This window comes from Homalodisca vitripennis, chromosome 4, assembly GCF_021130785.1.
Source record: "Homalodisca vitripennis isolate AUS2020 chromosome 4, UT_GWSS_2.1, whole genome shotgun sequence".
Classification (NCBI taxonomy): Eukaryota; Metazoa; Arthropoda; class Insecta; order Hemiptera; family Cicadellidae; genus Homalodisca; species Homalodisca vitripennis.
Genome location: NC_060210.1, coordinates 123,175,566 through 123,198,302, shown reverse-complemented (window position 1 = coordinate 123,198,302; position 22,737 = coordinate 123,175,566). Strand labels below are relative to the sequence as shown.

At 32.2% G+C, this 22,737-nt stretch overlaps 1 protein-coding gene across 1 annotated transcript in view; it reads right to left on the bottom strand.

Annotated features, from left to right (window-relative positions):
- The window catches only part of LOC124360091 (chromatin-remodeling ATPase INO80), a 58,278-nt gene that overhangs the window by 29,756 nt on the left and 5,785 nt on the right, over nt 1-22,737 (bottom strand). The window contains exons 4-13 of the mRNA XM_046813389.1: nt 20,788-20,984; nt 18,541-18,708; nt 16,516-16,692; nt 14,745-14,843; nt 10,768-10,926; nt 9,477-9,646; nt 4,979-5,189; nt 4,745-4,832; nt 2,260-2,375; nt 1,415-1,590 (exon numbers count right to left, since the gene is read on the bottom strand). Coding sequence (XP_046669345.1) covers nt 1,415-1,590; nt 2,260-2,375; nt 4,745-4,832; nt 4,979-5,189; nt 9,477-9,646; nt 10,768-10,926; nt 14,745-14,843; nt 16,516-16,692; nt 18,541-18,708; nt 20,788-20,984 — 1,561 coding nt within the window. The remainder of the gene's footprint in view (nt 1-1,414; nt 1,591-2,259; nt 2,376-4,744; nt 4,833-4,978; nt 5,190-9,476; nt 9,647-10,767; nt 10,927-14,744; nt 14,844-16,515; nt 16,693-18,540; nt 18,709-20,787; nt 20,985-22,737) is intronic.

Genomic DNA, 22,737 nt, shown 5'->3' with positions numbered 1-22,737 from the left:
GGCCTTTTGACACGGTCGACCATAGGATCCTAAATAAGTAAGTTGAGCTACTATGGTTTCAGTCAACTTGCTGTAAATTTTTTCAAGTCATATCTCTCCAATAGGAGTCAATATGTTTACTTAAATGGTTCTATTTCTGAAACTCGCGCCCTGTTAATTATGGAGTTCCACAAGGCTCCATTTTAGGTCCTACTCTATTTATTGCATATATAAATGACTTGCCTTCTAATCTGGGCGAGAGCGGTGTAAGCACGTATTTATTTGCTGATGACCTGGGCTTACAGTCAGCTCTAAAATCAGACGTTGAATGTAAAAGTATCGTTGGTTCTAAGACTTCGATTATAAACGATTGGTGTGCAGCTAACAAGTTATGTGTTAATAATAAAAAAATCCAGGATTTACAAATAACACTAGCTCATAGGCCCAAATGAAAATGATTTCAGTCTCAAGTTTCTTGGAGTACACATCCAGTCTAATCTTAAATGGCAAACTCACATTGATTATGCTGCTTCAAAGATTGCTCGGGGCATTTTCTTAATTAGATCTCTAAAGGGTGTTATTTTCCTCAGACCTTCAGCTGCAGATATACTACGCTTATGTCCACAGTTGTCTAACCTATGGGATTGTTTTGTGGGGTTACTCACAAGCTGCAAGCAAGCTATTTATTCTACAAAAAAGAGCTGTAAGGCTGCTATGTAATGTAGGAAAACCGCGAACACTGTAAAACCTCTTTTTATAAAACTTAATATTTTAACACACTGCCTTCTATTTATATATTATATGTGCTCCTGTATGTAAAAGATAATTTTAACTACCTCTCTAACCATAGTAATATCCATAGTTACTATACACGTAATAGAAATAACCTAGTATTAACAAAATGTAATTTTTTCAAGCACCCAATCCAGTTTTAAGTATCAAGGAATTAAGCTGTACAATGCATTGCCTTTAGATATAAAAGAATTAAGTAGAACTAATTTTAAGAACTGTGTAAAAAAATTGTTACTCAAATCTTGCCTGTACAGTGTCAATGATTTTTATACTGTATTAAGAGAAAATTTAGAATAGACTATTTTTTAGCCTAATATTTGACGTTGTTATATGTAGTACATTACATCTTGACAATAAATGATTTGATTTGATTTGATTTGATTATTTCATTGATATTTCTTTAACCTAACTGAAGTTACGTCCTGAACTATATACACAATCATGATTACTTGTCTATTGAAGTTTTCGAGACCGATTTCCATTGTACTGATATAAATAATTACTCACCCCAACATTCATTAAGAAGAATACATTTTTCAGTTAAGTTGTGACCTATTTAAATATCTTGTGCTTCTTATAATATAAGGTTTTAGTACTAGAGTTCAGTAATGACCAGATGATAAGTTTTGATCCAAGCACTGACCTGCTGGTGCTCTTGATGGCTTGAGCCTCGTCTAGTATCAGGTACTGCCACTTGATGCGGTTGAAGTACTTGAAGTCTGTGATGACCAGTTGGTAACTTGTGATCACCACATGGAAACTTGCCTCCTGAGTGTGCAGATCTCTCTGGTCCCAGAACTGTCTGAGGATCTTCCTTTCCTGTGGTACAGAAAGAATTTATCAGAAGCCTTACTAGAAAAAATTACTGAACTGATACAACTCTAGTGTCTTTTGAGAGACTGTGAACATCTAACCCTGCACTTCAAAATTATAAGTTATAAGTGCTACCTAATAACTTTGTCAGACAGATTGTGTCATACACAATACATTGTATGACGACACACTGACCTGAAGTTAACAGACAGTGTTAGTACACTACTACACAATCACTGCAAGATATTCTACCTAAAGAGACTACAACCCTAGAGAATATGTAATTAGTACATACAGAAGAGAGATAATTCTATACAATGTGACGAAAATTAACTCTAGGCTCTAGTATTACCATGTCACAATTACAGGTAAACTGAACCTCGCAACATCTTCATACCGACCATAAACCCACTTGAATGGAGCCAAGAGAGTCAGTCAGACTTTGTTCTGTATAATGCCTTCTATATATTTTACATCGCAGACAAAATCATCTTATTTGTATTTCAGAAACCTAATATTTTTACTTTTGTAAAGTTTTCGAATACTTACGAAATATAAACTATCATAGTTTAATTTCCGTAAACCTCAGCTATAGAAGACACAGAGGGTTTCCGTGAGTATTAAAGACACAAATTGCAATAGAAAGTGGAACAGTTTCTAGGAAGGACTACTCACTTGAGGACTTCCCCAGTAAGGGACCACTTTGAAGTCAGGGACAAATCTAGCCATCTCCTGCTGCCAGTTGTGAAGAGTTGATGCTGGCGAGATTATCAGAAACGGACCCCAGACAGCTAGTAATAAACATTAATACATAAAACAATTATTACCTGAGTGTTTCAATTATTAAGTGATTGGATTGAAAACTAAGTTTACCTATTTACCTGTTAAATTTCTCTATTAAAATCAGGCTTTTTCTCCTCTAAACCTAAACATAAATACAATTGCCTATTGTTTTTTTTTTTTTTTTTTAATCTGTTAAAATCAGTTAGATTACCACAATTATTACCTACAGAACTGATACTCATTGACCTAATTCTTATTTCCAGTTTTTCTTAAAATCTTGAATTTTGTTATTTGAATCTATTTATACTATAATATTTAGATTATATTTAGATTTTTTTTAAACAACCAATTTTTCCAGGTATTGTACATTTTAATAGACAAACCTAGCTAGATGCAATCATCCTTGAATATGTTTAAAACAAAATTTCCTTGATAAAATTTTTTTACTAGGCATAATAAAATTATATACAATGGAGATGACTCCATCTTAGCACACTAAACATCTAACTGAGTATTAAGACATGAAATAATGCCATATGAAAACTATTCACATAATTGTACTGCTACAAATACAAAAAGTTGTAACGTTAAAGACTTGGCTATAGTAGCAGACATTTTGAATTTAGTCCTTAAGAACAATGCTAAACCTCATGGAATTTTACAACCTTATTTTCAGTTGTAAAATTATGGAAGATGTCACTTTTTAAAGATATCATTAATACGTATCAAAAAGATTTTGTTTTATATTTTTATAGGTTACTCAGAAAAAATTTCAAACTGTTTTGTATCGTACTTCATTGTTTATACATTCAAGAATTGTTCACTCTACAAAATAAAAAAACTAAATAGCGTTTGGATGTGTATTGATTACATTTCAGAAATGAGAGATCTCCTACAATGCTGTGATAAAAGATGAGGGTGTAACAGTGCATGAGATTTTAATATTGTTCTTATGGGGGAAATCTGAAGATTGTTTCAAAGAGTCAGCTTTTAATAAGATATTTTTGCATTCTGAATAAATAACAAACTACACTGAAAAAGGTAGACAAAGTACATTGTCATAACTATCAGACTCAATTTGGCATTGAATAATCGAGTTTCATTCGACTGCAAAGCCTCCTTAGACAATATTTTGCCACTATCACAAGCCAAACAAATAATTTAAGCTTAAATATTGCCAATTAAAGTAAACCTTCAAAAAAACTTATCTCAATGTTAGTAGCTCAGATGTAACTTCAATCTTACGAGTTTATAAAAAGGAATAGACTTTGCATCAATATACGGATTTTTTGGCAGACAGTTTGTGCAATAATTGCCAGTTCTATTGGATAGTAATGATATAATTACCAAATAGTGATGATATAATTTTAGATCGTCTATCAGAAGTATATAACAAATCAATGCTCCTCAACATACAGGGTTTGTCCGGAAAGTAATAGGACTGAGTCGATTAAATAAAATGTATTGAGCAAATCGTTACAATTCTTTAAAGACTTTCAAAATAGGCTCCTTCTACGTCGATGCAGCGCTGTCAGCGTGATTTCCAAGCATTGAAGGCGTCATGGAAGGCATTCTCCGGAATAGCCTTGAGAGCCGCGGTGCAAGCTGCTTGGATCCCCTCTGTCGTCTCAAAATGCTTGCTTTTTCAGGCGAGGAAACAAAAAAAAAGTCTGGGGGGGCCACATCTGGGATATAGAGCGGCTGTGGAAGAGTTGGGATGCCGGCCTTGGTCAGGTAGCTGTTCGCAAGAATGGCGGTGTGAGCCGCAATTTCTGGTCGCCAGTGAGCACTTTTGGGATCATCTTCGCACACACTTTGCGCTTGTTAAAATGCTCCGTCACAATTTCATGAACCACAGATTTCGGTAAATGTAACATTTGGGAAATTAAACTAATACTTATTCGAAGGTCTGAGTTCAAAACTTTGCGCACATGAATCACATTGTCGGTCGAAGTCGAAGGTCTTTCAGCACGGTCTTCATCAGCAACCTCTTCCCGGCCCCCCAAAAAGGCCTGGTGCCACCGAAACACACACCACTTCTTCCTAAAGCAACATCTGGGTAAGCCTGCTTGATTATATCAAATCTCTCTGTCGCAGATTTACCGAGTTTCACAATGAATCTAATCGTGTACCTCTTCTCTAACGAACGCTGCATTTTCGGCTTGCACCACTCACAGAAACACGTCACGTAAAAACACCTGTCCTGACTCTTCAGGTGCTCGGAGACAACTGACCAGCCGCTTGTTCGTTAGCTAGGAACGCCCTCTACCGAATCCAGTCGGTGCACGCCCGCTCCGGAGTACAGTCTCGGCAAAAGAAAATCAGTCCTATTACTTTCCGGACAAACCCTGTAGAACGCTAACACCAGTATACTCACAGTATTTTTCAGCAATGTGACACAGGAATGCTATTGATTGTACAGTTTTGCCTAATCCCATTTCATCTGCTAGAATACCATTTATGCCCTGAAAAATGACAAATATACGATTATTAATCATGGTGCTTGGTACTGGCATTGATAATATTCTTAGAAAATACAATCCATCTATTTAGATTTTCTACTACATCATAAGACTGAAAACTCCACCTCCCAATCAATGACCTGACTTACCTGGTCATAAAGGTTTGCCAGCCAGTTCATACCCTTCAGCTGGTAATGTTTGAGTGTACCCTTAAAGATGGCGGGTTGAGGTCTCTCCTCGTCCAGATGGTCTGCGGGTTCTGACGGGTGCATCTGAACGGAACCAAACTGCCGCGTCCGCATTTCCTCCGCTTGGAAAGCATTTTTTACATTGTTCTTCACTTTATCCTTCAATACTTCACTACAACATATCAAAATTTTTCCTTTATCTAAGTTATGATTGAAATATAAAAGTGATACTAGTTATTTTTATCCAACTTAAGAATACAAAACCATACCATATCTGTATAGATAACTCATTCATTTGTAAAATGGAGATTTGATGATAAAAACAGTACAATTTTCATGCTGTCAATGTATACATTCAAAAATATTTTTAGTTGAATAACTTTCTATTTTAAAATGGATTTATTCCAATAATGCCTTGATAATGAAAAATTCTTATAATGTACTTCAGATAACTATATTTTTAATGATTTTGTCAGATAAAGTTCTAAGTTTACAACAGAAGTGTTCTAAATTTTGAATGATTTGTCTAACAACCCAGAAACACTGGTGTGATTTTGATGCATATCAAAACATAGGCTACTACACATAACGTAATTATGGTAGCATTAATGTAATGAAAATAACTAAAACCCTTTAAATTAAAACTTTTTATTACATACACGTGTTTCGGTTTTTAACCATCTTCAGTGTACATTAACCTCTAAATAATTAGATAAATAATAAACAATGAGATATACACATGTGGACCTTTTAAACATATGTTAAATTTAAATGACACAGTTGTAATTTTCTTATTAGTAATCTGTATTTAATATTTTAATTTTTTCAAAAATTGGATTTGTCTTATTTTTCAGATTACTATTTTAAAATGTTATGAGGATCTTTATTATAATTTAGATAAATGTGTAATTCTTCTTTTGTGTTTAATTTCTCTCCTTTCCTTTCGATATCTAAAATTTCCATGTTCTTTTCAATATTTGTGTAGTTATGGTCAGTCTCCAATAGGTGTTCAGCAAAATTTGATTTTATTGTAGACATGTTATTTGTTTTTAAAGCTTGTATGTGTTCTTTAAACCTTTTATTAAAATTTCTTCCAGTTTGCCCAATATAATAGCTTTCACAGTCACTACAGTTAATTTTGTATACTCCAGATTGTTTGTATAATTCCTGTTTGTCATCATTTTGGTTGACTTTGTTTTCAATAAGTTTAAATGTATTATTTCTTGTTTGGTGACTGATGGAGAGTCAACCAAAATGATGACAAACAGGAATTATACAAACAAATCTGGAATATACAAAATTAACTGTAGTGACTGTGAAAGCTATTATATTGGGCAAACTGGAAGAAATTTTAATAAAAGGTTTAAAGAACACATACAAGCTTTAAAAACAAATAACATGTCTACAATAAAATCAAATTTTGCTGAACACCTATTGGAGACTGACCATAACTACACAAATATTGAAAAGAACATGGAAATTTTAGATATCGAAAGGAAAGGAGAGAAGTAAAACACAAAAGAAGAATTACACATTTATCTAAATTATAATAAAGATCCTCATAACATTTTAAATAGTAATCTGAAAAATAAGACAAATCCAATTTTTGAAAAAATTAAAATATTAAATACAGATTACTAATAAGAAAATTACAACTGTGTCATTTAAATTTAACATATGTTTAAAAGGTCCACATGTGTATATCTCATTGTTTATTATTTATCTAATTATTTAGAGGTTAATGTACACTGAAGATGGTTAAAAACCGAAACACGTGTATGTAATAAAAAGTTTTAATTTAAAAGGTTTTAGTTATTTTCATTACATTAATATAAATAGATAACCCTATAAGTGGAGTTAATAACATAACAAATATGGTAGCATTGTATGTTATCGTAGTTATAGTAGTATGTTATATTTCATATATATATATGAAAGTATAAAATATGTAAAAAATAACAGCCCTTCCATGTTAAGAGTGAGCCATAAGTACAATACAAGATGTGGTATTACACTGGACAAACATAGACTGCAGCTTTATAGGAAAAACACTAATTACACGGGAAAAAATGTTTTAACTAAAATTCCATTAACAATAACACCACAGAGAAATAATGCAATATTTACAAACAAATTGAAATCATACTTAATTTCTTTATCTCTACATTCATTTGACGAGTTTTATAGTTCTGGGTTGAGCTGAGTTTTTTATACAACATCGATATATCAATTTGTGATTTAGTGTTTATGTATTTGTTTGGATTGTTTTGTGTATTTATTAAAATTATTGTTCATAACTTATAGTTAAATTACTGAAATATATTATTATTGTTATTCAAAGTCAAAGTCAAATCATTTATTGCCACAAACAATACAAGGATTGCACAGGCAGAGGTCAAATTAAAGTAAAATTATCTAAATTACTAAATTTAACATTACATACAGAACCAAAACATAACATACTAAAACTAGTCTTTCTTCTCAAGTAAGTAATCCTGGACACTGTAATATTCCTTTTGAATTAAAAATTCTTTCAATTGGCTTTTAAATTTGTTGGGCTCCTTAACATTCTTTAGATACTGTGGTAGAGAATTAAACAATGATATGCAGGAGGAATATGTTTTATTTCTGAAAAAAGTGGTGCTATGGCGAGGTAGGGTTATGTTATTGTTGTGACGGAGTTGGTATCTATGAGTATGTGTAATATGAGAAGTAAATAAACCAAAATTCTTGATTAGAAATGTCAGGCTGTTGAGGATGTATATTGATGGAAAAGTGAGTATGCCTTTCTCTCGAAATAGCGATCTGCATGACTGATTTCCGGCCAAGTGAAAAACTATCCGAACAGCTCTCTTCTGCAACCTGAAAACATACTGCGTCTTGGTGCTTTCATGGCCCCAAATTGGTACTGCATAAGATAAAAACAACCATGATAAGCCAACAAGAGGATGTCAGCACTTTTGAAACAGGCAAGTCGAGACAATAAAAAAATACTGCTACTTAGCTTACCTGTAACTTTCTCAATATGGTTTGAGAAGTTCAGTTTACGGTCAAAAACAACACCAAGATAATTAACAGTGGCTGACGGACTAAACTCGGTATCCCCTATGATAATATTCGAACATTCATTATCCAACTGGTTTCTGATTGCAAAATCAACTAGCTTGGTCTTTGCTGTATTAATACATAAAGAGTTTTCCTCCAGCCACTGAAATAATGAGCTCCCGTCTATGAAAATTTGATTCTCCAGCTGTGGTTTACTCTTACTGGAGACTACGAGGGATGTGTCATCAGCAAATAAGTACAAGTGAGAGTCCGAAATACACCCGGCTATGTCATTTACAAAGAGGAGAAAAAATACAGGACCAAGGACCGATCCCTGGGGCACCCCGGTTCTGACAATTAGTTCTTGAGAAAGTTTTTTTTTAGCAGTCCGTCAGCATCCATATAGGGAATCTCAACCATCTGTTTTCGACCAGTCACATAAGAATGTATCCATTCAAACACATTGCCTCTCAGCCCAAGATACTCCAGTTTCCTCAAAAGCAAAGTATGATCCACCACATCGAAGGCTTTAGATAGGTCTAAAAAGAGCCCATGCACATGTTCCTTGTTATCTAGAGCCTTTGTTACGTCTGATATAAGACTAAACATTGCGTTTTTTGTAGACAGACCCTCTCTAAAGCCATACTGATGTGCATAAAGAATATTGTTTGAAATCAGAAAAGAAGATAACCTTGCAAGAAAGAGCTTCTCGAATACCTTTGAAAACGTGGATAAAATAGCTATAGGACGAAAATTATTTATGTCATGATCACTGCCATTCTTTTTATAGAGGGGTTTTACGATAGATAATTTAAGAGCTGTAGGGAATATTCCCTCCTCAAAAGAGCAATTAATCAAATATGTCAGTGGCCCAACAAGAAGATCAGCACAATTCTTCAAGAGATTAGATGATATTCCATTAAATCCCGCAGAGCTACCAGGCTTCAGCGATTTGATTATTTTAAGGACTTCTCCTTGATTTGCAGGAAAAAGAACCATCGACGAAGACACTCTTTCAGCTGGGGAATAACAATAAGACATAGACCCAGATGAGTCAGCATGACTTTTTATTGCTAAAGTTATATTTATTATTTTAATTTATGTTTATATTTTCCATTTATTATATTAATTATTTATAACATTGTTAACTATTTATGTATTTTTTAAAACTAATCTGTGTTATAGTTAAAACTGCAATTATTGGGGCATTTGTGATTAGATTTACTATATGATTAGAGTATTTTATCACATTATAACCTCTTAGTTTATAAGTATATTAGTTAAGTAATTTTTATGACGCTATTCAATTTATACAAAATGTATATTCAATGAATAAAGAAATTTTCAATTCAATTCAAAGCGTAATAAATCCAACACTTTTGTCCACAATATCCTTCTGAGTGTGGTGTTTTACCTGTCATAGTCGTCAATGGCAGCCAATCGAGGGTTCTTCTCCTCTTCCAGCTGGCTGAGTATCCTCAGCTGTTCCTCTGCAGAGGCATTCCCCAGCTTGCGAGACATGAAGTGAGCATACAGCTCTGTTTGTGTAATGAGAAAGTTTAGTTTTCGCTGCTGTCTTTTCGCCTGAATAAAATATATGAACATTTCACATACAAGCTAAGTAAACAGATTATAAACTAGTCAAATCCACTGAATAAAAAACTAGGTAGATCTACAAATGTTGGGCCATTACTTTCATGTATGTAGTGCATTGTTATTAAAAAATAAAAATGTATCAGTTCAATTTACAGAATTTTCATCTTAAGCCTTGTATAATTCAATAACACGAGTAGTTCAATAATATCAATACCTTTATTAAAACAATGTTGGTTTCTCAATAATTTTATAATATTTATATTTTAACTAAAACTTCAACAAATGCATTACTGTTATTGTAAATGACTAAAAATGAGGTTGTAAAAATGAATGAGATTTAACAAAGTTAGTCAAGGTGGTTTTTGAACGAGGTGGGAAATATAGATTAAAATTGAGAAATGCTTATAATGTATTTGTTCCAAAATCTGAGAAAACTTATTTGACCAATTGCTTATTAATTTAAGATCTGGTTGTACTGGCAGCTATGGATCATAGCCCTATGAAAACAAAGTTAAACCTTATGCACTTTTACTACCTTATTTATAACTTACTCACATAAGGGAGTTGTCTTATTTTAAAGATATAAATTAATACACATCCAAACAAGTTTTTGTTTTTTCCAATTTTTTTATGGACAAATATAAAAAATTCTCAAACTTGTTTGTACTTCATCATTTAAACGTTAAAAAAATATATCCTTCACAAAAAATAGTGAAATAGCATTTGGATGCTTATTAATAGTATCAAAATTGAGACATCTCCCATAACACTATGATCACAATTAAGAGTGTAAAAGTCCATATGGTTTAACATTGTTCTTATGGGGAAAACTCAAGGTCGTTTTACTACAGCTGGCTCTTAATTATATTTTACAGATCACACTTAGGCTGTAAAAAGAACATGTAGGAAAGCTATCTTATTCGGAACGCAGCTTTCCAACACAGCGTATTTAACAGTTATCAGAGCTTTTTAAAGTCAAGTCAGCTCTTACATTAAACGCAAAACTACATTATTTGTTTTTAACTGAGTTAATGTCAGGTCAATTCTACGAAGATATTGCCTATAATATACTTTATATTTAATTACAAACCTATCTAGAACTACTATACCTCCATTAATTCAACATCCATCTTCCGCTGCTCCTCTGCCTCTTTCTCCATACGCCGCCGTGTCTCCCGTTCCACGCGGTCATAACGCCTCCAGTGGCTCTGCATTTCTCTTGACAAACGCTTTGCCCGCCATATTGTTTCCTTCATGTTTTTCTGACTCTAAACCGTACATAATCAACCATTAAGATTTATTGCAACGAACCATCTAACTTTTTCTATGTTACTTCCAATTCTAAAAGCATAGAGGTGAAAAACATGCTGATTGCACAGTTTTACTGGCCGTTGTTAGATTGGGCAACTAACAGCAACAACATAAATGTTGAGTTTAGCTCCAGATCACTTTCCTCTTAGTACAGCACCTGAAATCTAGACTCGGTCACAGACTCACCTCCTGGAATCAGAGTCATGTTAATCTTCAGACATAGCGCAGATCCCAGGCACTGCACTAAGAGGAAGGTGAACTGGAGCTAAACTCAATATTTACATTGATCCAACCCTTCCCACCTTATTCACATTATATTTAACAGCAACATTTGCAACTAACAAGTACTGCATTATAACAGAGTAGAGGGTTGTACATGCACATGTTGGTTGCTAATGGTTGTTACGTTTCACTTTTGTCAACAGTTGACAGATTGATTCATATTGTCTTTGTTGTTCTGTACGAGTAAATAGTCTCACAGTGTGTTGTGTGTATTGTTTAGTTATTTGCTTTATACTGTAGTTATTGTTATTTATTAAACATAAGTGGTGAACATATAAGGATTGTTGTTTCCCTTGAAACAAACTTTTTAAACGACCCAGGGATTGGACAAAGGAGAGAGAAAAAAGACGGTCACGGCTGTACTGGATGTGTGCCAAACAACTGTTGGTAAAAAGAAAGAGAAGTGGCTATATTAAAGTTAGCATGCTGGTGGTAGTAGCTTGGCAATAAATACCATGAAAAGAGGCAAATATGACCTTACGAGACACCCTTTTGTTTTGCCAAGTACAAGGCATGGGAAGCCCGATTACTGGTCCAATGACTCATACAAAGGCTTTGGTTTTTATGAAAGGTTTAAAGATGGAGAGGAATCTTTATGGGTAGTGAATGCTGGATAAATTGATAGAAAGAAAAATATGGTGTCATACTCAAGAAACCTAACATCACGGGGTGAAAACAGCCTGCAAACCCAGTGCCATTTGTGAATTTCAATTGAAACTGAGACACCTTTTTTGAAAGACTTATTGGTTCTTAAGAACAACATTTACCTATAATTTATACTCTATGTAGGGAACAGTAATACAGTACTTTATTATAAACAATTGTTATAAATGAATATTGATTGTTTCCATAAATTAAGATATTTTCCTGTAATATCCGTGTTATCCGAGGTTTTTCATATCCAAGGTAATTCCGATTCCATTCAGCATGGTTAATCAGACTTCTACAGTACCATAATTGTGTTGAGGTTCAGGGAAATGTGGTCGATTTCAGCCTACATAACCACAGAACAAAGACTGTCTTACAAAGCTATGGGCCGCAATTCATCAGAAAGATTTAATATCACCAGTTATGTTCATATCATCTTAATATTCAGCTGCATGACATAGTTCAGTATATATCTTACTTCATTGGAGGCCTCACAATCCTGAGGCAGCGACAAAAGTCCCAAACTATACACCAACAAACAGTAATCCCTAAAGAATGAACCACCCAACGTTTAAAAAAAGCATTAACTGCCTGGCTACAAGAGAGACCCTTTTACTCAGAAAGTGAATTTTTAAACTTGTAATTTAGATTAAGCTATGTAATTTTTATACAACCATGAAATCTGTACCAATGACGCATGTACTGTTCTCAACGAACATGTCAATAAAGTGTATTGTCTATTGTCTATTGTCTATTGTAATCTAAAATGTCTTTTATAAAAATTTTAATTTGATTTATTCAAGCATATGAGATCAGGATAATTAGAAAGCTAGAAAACCTCTCAATGAGAGGTTATTTGGGATCTTGATAAACCAATTTTTATAATGAAGATATAAATATCAATATCATCTCACCACTTAGCTGCAGGACATATGTTGCTATAAACAAGAATTAGTGTGAAGCAAACTAACAACAACCTTTTATGAAGCCATACTGGTATGGAGAGTGTTAATAGTGACAAAATTGTTATTATCTGGATAGAAACAGACTTGGCAATAGTAGCGAAACTCTTCAGATAGCTCAAGAATAACAGAGGGTCCTGAATGGATTCCTGGGGTGCATCACATTTAATTGCTTGATGAGTAGATTTTCATAATATTCATCTACTACATATCACGCATGTTTTATCACATAAGATTGAAACCAAACAGCTGATCTCTTCTACTAAAGCCCAGTTTTCTACTGTAAATTTTGTACCAGTTTGGAATGAGGCACACTGTTAAATACTTGGCTCAGAATACGAATCACTGTTGCAAACTGTTTCTTATTGGAAAAATGTTCAAAAATGTACTGAATAAGATCAGTAGCAGAATACATTAATAACTTACCAGACCAAAAATCCTGTTGTTCTTCCTTTCACAAATAGTTAATTACCTAATATTACTACAGTGAATGTATCTGCATTACTTTTGCACCACATTATATATATATATATATATATATATATATATATATATATATATATATAAAACACACATATTAAACAAAACCAACCAACTTGTCTGCAACTAGTTCATTTATTTACAATACATATTTACAAAGTATCAGCAATACAGATCAATCTACCTACATGTTGTCTTCAATATCACATACAGTATTAAACAACTATTCAGCAGCTATAAACATTATTTAGAATACATTATTTACATAGTACAACACTACAGATTAATCTACATGTATTACTTTTGTCTAAAATATTGCATACAATAATGAGCAACTATTCTGCACTAGTACATTTATTTAAAATACATTATTTACATAGCACAACACTACGGATTAAATTACATGTATTACTTTTGTCTCTTATATCACATACAATCTTGGGCAATTCTTCTACAACTAGTAAATTTATTTAGTATACATTACTTACACAACACAACATTACAGACTAATCTACATGCATTACTTTTGTGTCCAATATCACATGCAATATTGAGCAACTATTCTGCAACTAGCAAATTTCTTTAAAATACAATATTTACATAGTGCAACAATACAGATGAATCTACTTGCATTAATTTTGTCTTCAATATCGCACACAATATTGAACAACTCTTCTGCAATTAATACATTTTTTTTAATACATTATTTAAATAGCACAACACTACAGATTAATCTCCATGCATTACTTTTGTGTCCAATATCACATGCAATATCGAGCAACTATTCTGCAACTAGCAAATCTCTTTAAAATACAATATTTACATAGTGCAAAAATACAAATTAATCTACTTGCATTAATTTTGTCTTCATTATCGCACACAATATTGAACAACTCTTCTGCAATTAATACATTTTTTTAATACATCATTTAAATAGCACAACACTACAGATTAATCTACATGCATTACTTTTGTGTCCAATATCACATGCAATATTGAGCAACTATTCTGCAACTAGCAAATTTCTTTAAAATACAATATTTACATAGTGCAACAATACAGATGAATCTACTTGCATTAATTTTGTCTTCAATATTGCACACAATATTGAACAACTCTTGCGCAATTAATACATTTTTTTAATACATTATTTAAATAGCACAACACTACAGATTAATCTACAAGCATTACTTTTGTCTCCAATATCACACAATATTGAGCTACTCTTTTGCAACTAGTAAATTTCTTTAGAATACATTATTTACATAGCACAACACTACAGATTAATCTACATGCATTACTTTTGTTAAAATATAACGTACAATATTGAGCAAATCTTCTGCAACTAGCAAATTTCTTTAGAAAATATTAATTACATAATACAACAATACAGATTAATCTACCTGCATTGCTTTTTGTCTCCAATATCGCATACAATATTGAGCAACTCTTCTGCAACCAGTTAATACTTCCTTGTGGTTGTTGATTTTAGCCCTTTGAACCTAAAACGCAACAGAGAATTAGATATTGCACATGAATAGATTCTTATTTAAACATAAGAATTTCCTTTTTTCTATTTTTTAATATAACCCAACCGGTACAGTTTAAAGAAAGGTAGATTCTGTGTGTAGCTCTTATCTTAAAGTATTCAAAAGAGACGCATTAATATAGTTTTGAAGATTAATTTGTACTAGTTGTTTGTATAATAACTTCTTAATATCTGAAATATTAATATATTATTTTCTTAAATTTGGTAACCCCTTTAATCCAAGTCTGTATATATGGTCTCAAAATATCGGTAAGAAATTCCAGAGTCCTCTTACGTGGACATTTGCAAAATATTTGTTATAAAATGTTACCAAAATTTTGTGTTATACTAAAATTATCAAAAGGAATTCTTATTTCTATTTTATTCACGATCTGTACTTTTTACAGGGTGTCCATCTTAACCCTTTGCACGCCTCTGATAAATCCATTTATTTTCCTATAACGCCAAGACGAGTAACAAAATTATATTTTTTTAAGTTCAAAGCTAATTTTTTGATTGTAACTAAACTATAAAAGGTAAAAGCAAAAAAGTATAAAACGTTGCATTTTACTTAAAATTAGTGTTTTATTGATACAGATTTAAGAAAAAACTATTTACAAAACTGTTTATTTAATTTTTATTTATTTACCACACGATAAAAAATAATAACGAAATATGTAGTAAACACACACTCATGACAACCAAGAAAACAGTAATAAATGCGACGGATATGTTTGGTTATGGCTCTGTAGGAGACACAGAACTGATGCGCAGGTGGTCGGAGTGAGATAAAGGGCGCTTGCTTATTCCAGCCGCAGAGTGAAGGTCGTTTATAAATACTTCCTTGGCAACCGCGATGAGCATGGAGCGTGCACCAGGCATTTCCAAGGCCTTTTTTTAAACTAAAAAACTCTCCAAGAAATATAATCTATGATAACAGATATAACTGTATTTGGCATTTTGGCCAAAGTCTACCAATCTAATATATCCGTTTACGACGTGGGTTGGTTAACTGTGACACCATTAATATCTCAAATGAATAAATGTACAGGAAAGTTTAAATAGGGGAACTTCCCTACTTTACAGGGTTTATTAAAAAAATTAATATAAAAATCTTCTGGAACTATTGAGGCTCCAGACCAACTGAATCAAATGCATACACGTGCTACATACAATGTCAAAATCATTTATAGTCTACAAAAACTTATTATGTAACGATTATATGTCACTCTCTATTTAATAACTTAAAAATCTGATTTATTATAATTTAACAAAGGATTTCTATTATATAGTTATTGATTGCATACAAAAACACTGAAAACTATTCTTTCAATTTCTACTGTATTCAACTTTTTTAATAACGACTTCATTACTTATCAAAATACTACTCATAATTAATTCATGTAGCTTTGCAAATTTGTAAACAGAATATTTCCACAACAAATAGTTTTAGTTTGAGAAGATAACTCCAACTCATATGTTTTCCCCGTGGTACTTAGACATATTTTACTTAATAGTTTTAAGATAGTAAATAGTTCTATTTTTAATATATAGATGATTAAAATTTAATTACATTTATTCTTGTAGTAGTAATTAAAAATTCAATTTTACAGCTTTGTGGAAAGAAAAGCATATCATAATTTTACCTTGCCCAGTTCCTTTTTAGCCATAATGGCCCAAATCTTCCTTCTTCTGTGAGCCATTATTTCAGGATTCTTTGCTTGTTGGGCTTTTTTCTTATTTTTTGAAATCTTACTTCCATGTCCAGACAGTCTGCCTAGTTTCAACTCGCCCATAATTTCTTCTCGGATTGAGTCCTGGTCCTAGAAAATTGATTAAAACAAAGTTAAAATTATAGACAGGAACTACAAGGAATGAAAGGTAATAACCAAGACCTAAGAAGCAATTTCATAAAGAGGAAACATGTATTTCACAAAGAATATTTATATTACTGTATTTGTTCATTAGATTTAATTTGAATACTGAACGGTAATAATTGTAACTATTTATTTTATCTATGGAGCAATAAAAAAACTAATTACATTTTTTTAAATATCTGTATTGTTTAGAATAATTTACAAATAATTATAAAAACATTATGCATAGATTTTATAGTTTTGCAGTTTAAAAATTTAAAATGTAAACTAATTCATTTATAATGGAATAGACTAAAATACTGTCATTACATCATTTTATTTTAAGTACTTTTTTGGAATAGATTTTTAATGCTGCAAGCATGAACAATGACAAACAGGTAATGTAACAAGTCTGAATCAAACACTATATAATTAATTATGCACATGACTAAAACTAACTATTATACAGGGAGTCCATGAATTACTCTATCAAACTTCAAAATTTGATTTCTCAGGTCAAAATAAGTAAAAAATGTCATCTTAGGTATCAATGTAAAAAGTCATATTTCTATTTACCAGTCAAGTAAAGTAAAAATCTAAACATCTTTATTCATATTGAACATCCAATACAATAATAAATAGTGTCACATTACATGATTATTACACAATTTCTTTGAGATGTAATTCCTTGACTATTAACAATTTAATTTAATAAAAAATAAAAGAATATTAATGAGCTTAATTAATACTTTACTAAAATTGTCATTTCATACAGTTTAAATGCCATTTTGATGTTTGTAAAATTCCTTCATACAATAAAGAGTTTTTTTTATCGTGAACAACTTGAATTTCTTTTTGAATCAATTTAAAAACATTTATTCCAGCATAGGAAGCTTTCTACTTAAAAATGTTAAATTATGTTAGGCAAAAGTATGTTTTATTTTGTGTATAATAATTATATAGCCTATGTCATTGTAAGTTTCAAAATTATTATCTGCCTATCTATTAATATATTTTAGGAAACATTTTTCTTTAAATTAAATAAATCTATAAAGTTCAGACTTTTCTAATTGTTTTGTCTAAGTACCGTTTTAAAAAAGTTTAAAAAGAAAAATATCACATTTGAAAATGGTGGCCATACAACATTTTGAACTTTAATAACAAAAAAAAATAATAGAGAGATTTTATGAAAAATGCACAAGGCTAGTGAAATATGGGTTACTTTCATACAAAATGTTGATACCAAGATTATTTCGCTAGCACAAATAACAGTAATAATAAAATAAAGGTTTTTCTGAGTGCCACCCCTCATTTAAAATACACTAATCGAGCTATTAATGTTGTTTGACTACTGATTAATGATCAGCTGGCTGTAGTAGCTAACAGCTTTAATTACTTAATAGTACATTACCTACTTACTGTTCGTGAGATATTTACGTGTTTAAACAACCAAATTTTCTCTTTCAATGTGATCTTGATAATTGAATCTCTACTGTATTAACAAAGCATGCATCTCAGCATAGGAAACGTAATATTACATGCTTAGTCACACAAGGCTTTGGAGGCTGTGAAGTTTAATAATGTTTTTTTTTTTTAACTGAACACCAACTTGAAATACTAAAATTGGAAAATTCCATGAAATATAATTTGAAGTTTGGCCGATATAGGAGCATTGACTATAACTGGTTATTCAAACACAATGCAAATTTATAAGGATAATCGATTTTCTATTGAGAATTATATTACATTCAAACAACAACAAAAACATACAACTAAATCATATACCTTAGTAATTAACTATCTGTATATACAGACCTGATCTTCTCCAAAAAGAAAGCTATCTCTCTCTTCTTTTTTAATTTTTTCCTTTTTCAAAACAAATCCTTTTTTCTTTCGTTTATTCCCAACAACAACAGTCTGGTGTTCTGAAAACTTATCATAATTGGAGAGAAGACCTGTCCCGTAATATTGGTACTGCCTATTCTGTAATACAAAAATAAACAAATTTTTAAGATAATAATAGTGGCATGCTGTTTTAGGTAGATTTTGAATACAAAATCAAACTAATGTAACTATTCTCATGGTAGAAATTAATGAAAATCTCTAAATTACTTCACCGAACATAGCCCCCAGTACGAAAACCAGCCCCTGTTTCAAAGTTTAATACACGTATATACATATATATTAAATAAAACGTTGCTGGTGGACATGATAACTATTAATCTCATCCATATCTCGGCTAACTTCATTGGTTAGCTTGGTTTTGTTTCAATATTGCGGTCATTTAGTCTTAAAACAAATTCACAACTATGATATTCACCAATCTAGAGAAGTTACAACTGTTTTTAACAAAATTAGATAGTATTTATTTTGTATGGTAATTCAAATGTTAATTTGATTCCACTTTCTATCAAACACATTGAGTATTAATTCAATTTTTTAAATAACACAACTCTCATATTGTTTTGAGAACTGTAATCGTCCTCATACGGGAAATCTTAAACATCTGAGAAAGAGAGCAGAATCCATTTTTCCAAACATCATGTATTAACATTTATTATATGATGTATTAACATTATAAATATATGATGAAGACAATGTTTGTAAAAATCCTGCTATCTTGAGGTGAAATGGTAGAGAAGGCTAAATAGCCCAACTCCGTCTCAAATAAATAAGGATTTATTATTTCATTTCATCTAAATATACTAAAGAAAACAATAACAAAGTTAGAACTGATCTTATATTTTGACATTTGACATGAAATATTTAACATAACATAAATTAATTACAAATGTATAGTAAAATACTATTAGTAAGAACACATTAACCCATTGCGGATCAACTTGTGTGCACATGTGTGTCCCAGCGCGCACGAATTATTTTACGCACCGGTGGCAGAACAGTAATACCCTGCAGCATAGAGCCGCCCTGTGTTTATATTATTATTGTTGTTAACATTACATAATAATACAAACATTGCACAGTAGTTGCTGTTGTAGAAACAGCTGAAGAAAACAATAGATCATTAACACTACATAGTGGAGAGCACAATTACCTAATTCTAAGGCTTCGACATAAAATTGTGGACTGTACAACATTTAGAAACATATTTGAGAAAACTAAAATCGCTGTTAAAAACATTTAGTGGAATAGTAATGACTTCCATGCAGTATACAAGTCATTATTGAGACTATTAGGAGGTAAATTTAACACGTTCACATTAGCGTTTTTCCAAACTTTTTTATTTTGTCATCGAATTTTTCAATAATAATGGTAAAAAATGGTTTTATTGCATCAAATAAAAAAAGGTATGTAGGTTTCGCAATTATTTCATTGATTTTTTCAAATTTTTACCATGCACGCAAGAGGTACCTAAAAAAATTTATTTACCTAATTGTGTAATCGTGCACCCGGCGGTATATGATAGTCTAAAGTATTTATTTAAGCGTGGGATCAAATTAAACAAACCACCAAGATAGGCAAACAATAAAAATGCAATAACGAAATGCATAGCAACGTATCCCATCGGACACACTTTACTAAAGTCTGGTGTGTACCAATCGGATACAAGGCAGCGGTTGTGAAAAATTGCATGTACCCCACGGTTGTCATGCACTTGTTAAAAGCAGTGACTTCAGCTTGTCACATAGGCTCAGGTATTGCATGACAAGATATTTCGTCAGCAATCTAAAATGGGTTAAACCAGTTCAATTAGTTAACAAACAAATTGCCTGTAAATACACTCATGGACTCGTTAAATTTCCTAAATAATGCAACACCTAATATTTTCATCGTTAAGTTTTCTATGCAAATATGTCAGTATTTACCTTAATGAAACGAACATTATAATGCAGTCTATTGTGACAACTTACTTGGTTAGTGTGCTGATTTTTCTGCACTTCACTCAGGCAGACATACTATCCACTCCCCACAAAACAAATACATATAGTCTACAGATTTGAGGAGAGAAATCAATTACTGGGAGTTTGTTGATGACATTTCACTACAAACCCATATGGAATATTTTGTTCCCTGTATAAGAATTAAGAATGCATAACTTACTTCTGGATTTGTGTAGAACTTCTTTTTAATCTTCTTCTTGTACAGGTGTAACTTCAACATGTCCTGCAGCTGAGTCTCTGTGATTGGCTCATCATCCGAAGAATCTGAGGAATCGCTCACTAGAATGTCTTGCAGCCAAAGTCTGTCACACTGGATATGAGCAAAATTGTACAACCTCATTTTGTCAGATCTCCTATCTGAAAAATACAATCTGTGATTAGACAACAATAGATTATGGCTCCGCTGGCTGTCCTGATATCTGTAATAGATTACTATGTCCTGTGGCAATACAGAGAGAAGCGAGTGAAGCTTTATTTTAATAATATGTTAATTGCTTGTTCATATCAAACCATACTAAAAGTCATACATTTTTAATTTTTGATATCTGAAGACTGTTTGGCAAGTGAATAACTCACAACAAAAACAATTTATAAAGATACTAGCTGTTCCCCGCGGCTTCGCACGCTTTTCGTAAGCTTTGCTCGTGTATTAGCACTTCTGGTTCAAGTGAATTATATTGTCAACGCCGATGTAGAGTTTACCTTGTTGACACTATCAAGAATGTAATTGTACGTACATGTACTTAATTATAAAGTGGTCTAACATTCAAGCTATAAGGCCAATCAGAAATTTATTTGAAGACAAATATCCATAAAAACTTAGTGCCTTCACATAGTGTGTGGTTATTATACACAACTATCTCGTAATCGTAGTTTATAATGTGCAGGTGCTTTGATAACTTGTATATTTTGCAGCGCCGTCTGGTGGCGAGTTACATCAATGGGCATAGCATATACACCTTCTCTGTGGAAAAATATATATACATACAAATTTTCCTAATGATCGGTCAAATAGTTTCTGAGTCTATAAAGGACAAACACACAAACATTCATTTATATATATATATAGATGAAGGAGCCAAATTAATATATACACTAATGACTTTTATTATTTCTATCGAAATTATAACATGAATTCTTGAAATTGTGTATTGTTTTGATATAAAAACCCTTTAATCCTTTACATAGTATGTATCCATTTAGACATTACTGTATGAGTGTTTTTTTGTCAAATATATAAACTTATTTGCCCCCTCCAATTATCCAAATTTTTCTCGATCCTATCATGGGTTGTTACATATAATACGTCAATCCTCAGATTGTTATTAAAATCATAAGCTAATCCTCATATTGTTATTACATAATATAATAGGTTGCGACATCGTGTCGTCGCGACCAGAAGAGGGCACCTTCCAGAGGAATAATAACCGTGGATCCGCCACTAGATTCCTCCTATCCAAAACCTAACCAGCTTTGATGACTAAGGATAACTAATAATTTGGATATGGTTCCGAAAGGTTCCCTAACAATTATATCAAGTCCCAGGCCACTTACACTCACTTTACCAGTCCACTCTACCCGATCGCTGCACAACGACTGCCGCACAACCTCCGGTCTCAGCTTGCTAACCTAGCAGGAAGCGTCCTACCAGAACCTGTCCAGAAGAATTCTGGATGGTAGGAGGCTCCTATTGTTTAAGCTAAGAGCTAGAGGTCGGCACAGCTGGCTATCGCGTTCGCGGCTACAGGAGGATTACGCGCGCCAAATTCAAATCTATAGCGGCACTCGCCGCAAGGTTAATCCTCAAATTGTTATTACATATCATAGATTAATCCTCAGATTGTTTTTACATATCATAGGCTAATCCTCATATTGTTATTACATATCATAGGTTAATCTTCAGATTATTATGACATATTCATAGGTAAGATTCATACACGGCTTTATGTTTACTCTTGGCTGTCAATTTGTCAGTTATAACATTCAGCCTTCGAATCTATATAGCCTTATCGCTTGTTATTTAAGGACCAAGTAAGGCTGCATCATAGATCAATATGCCAAGAAACTTTGTGGAGTCAACTCCAGTAAGTCTGGTAGCCTTCCTACTGTA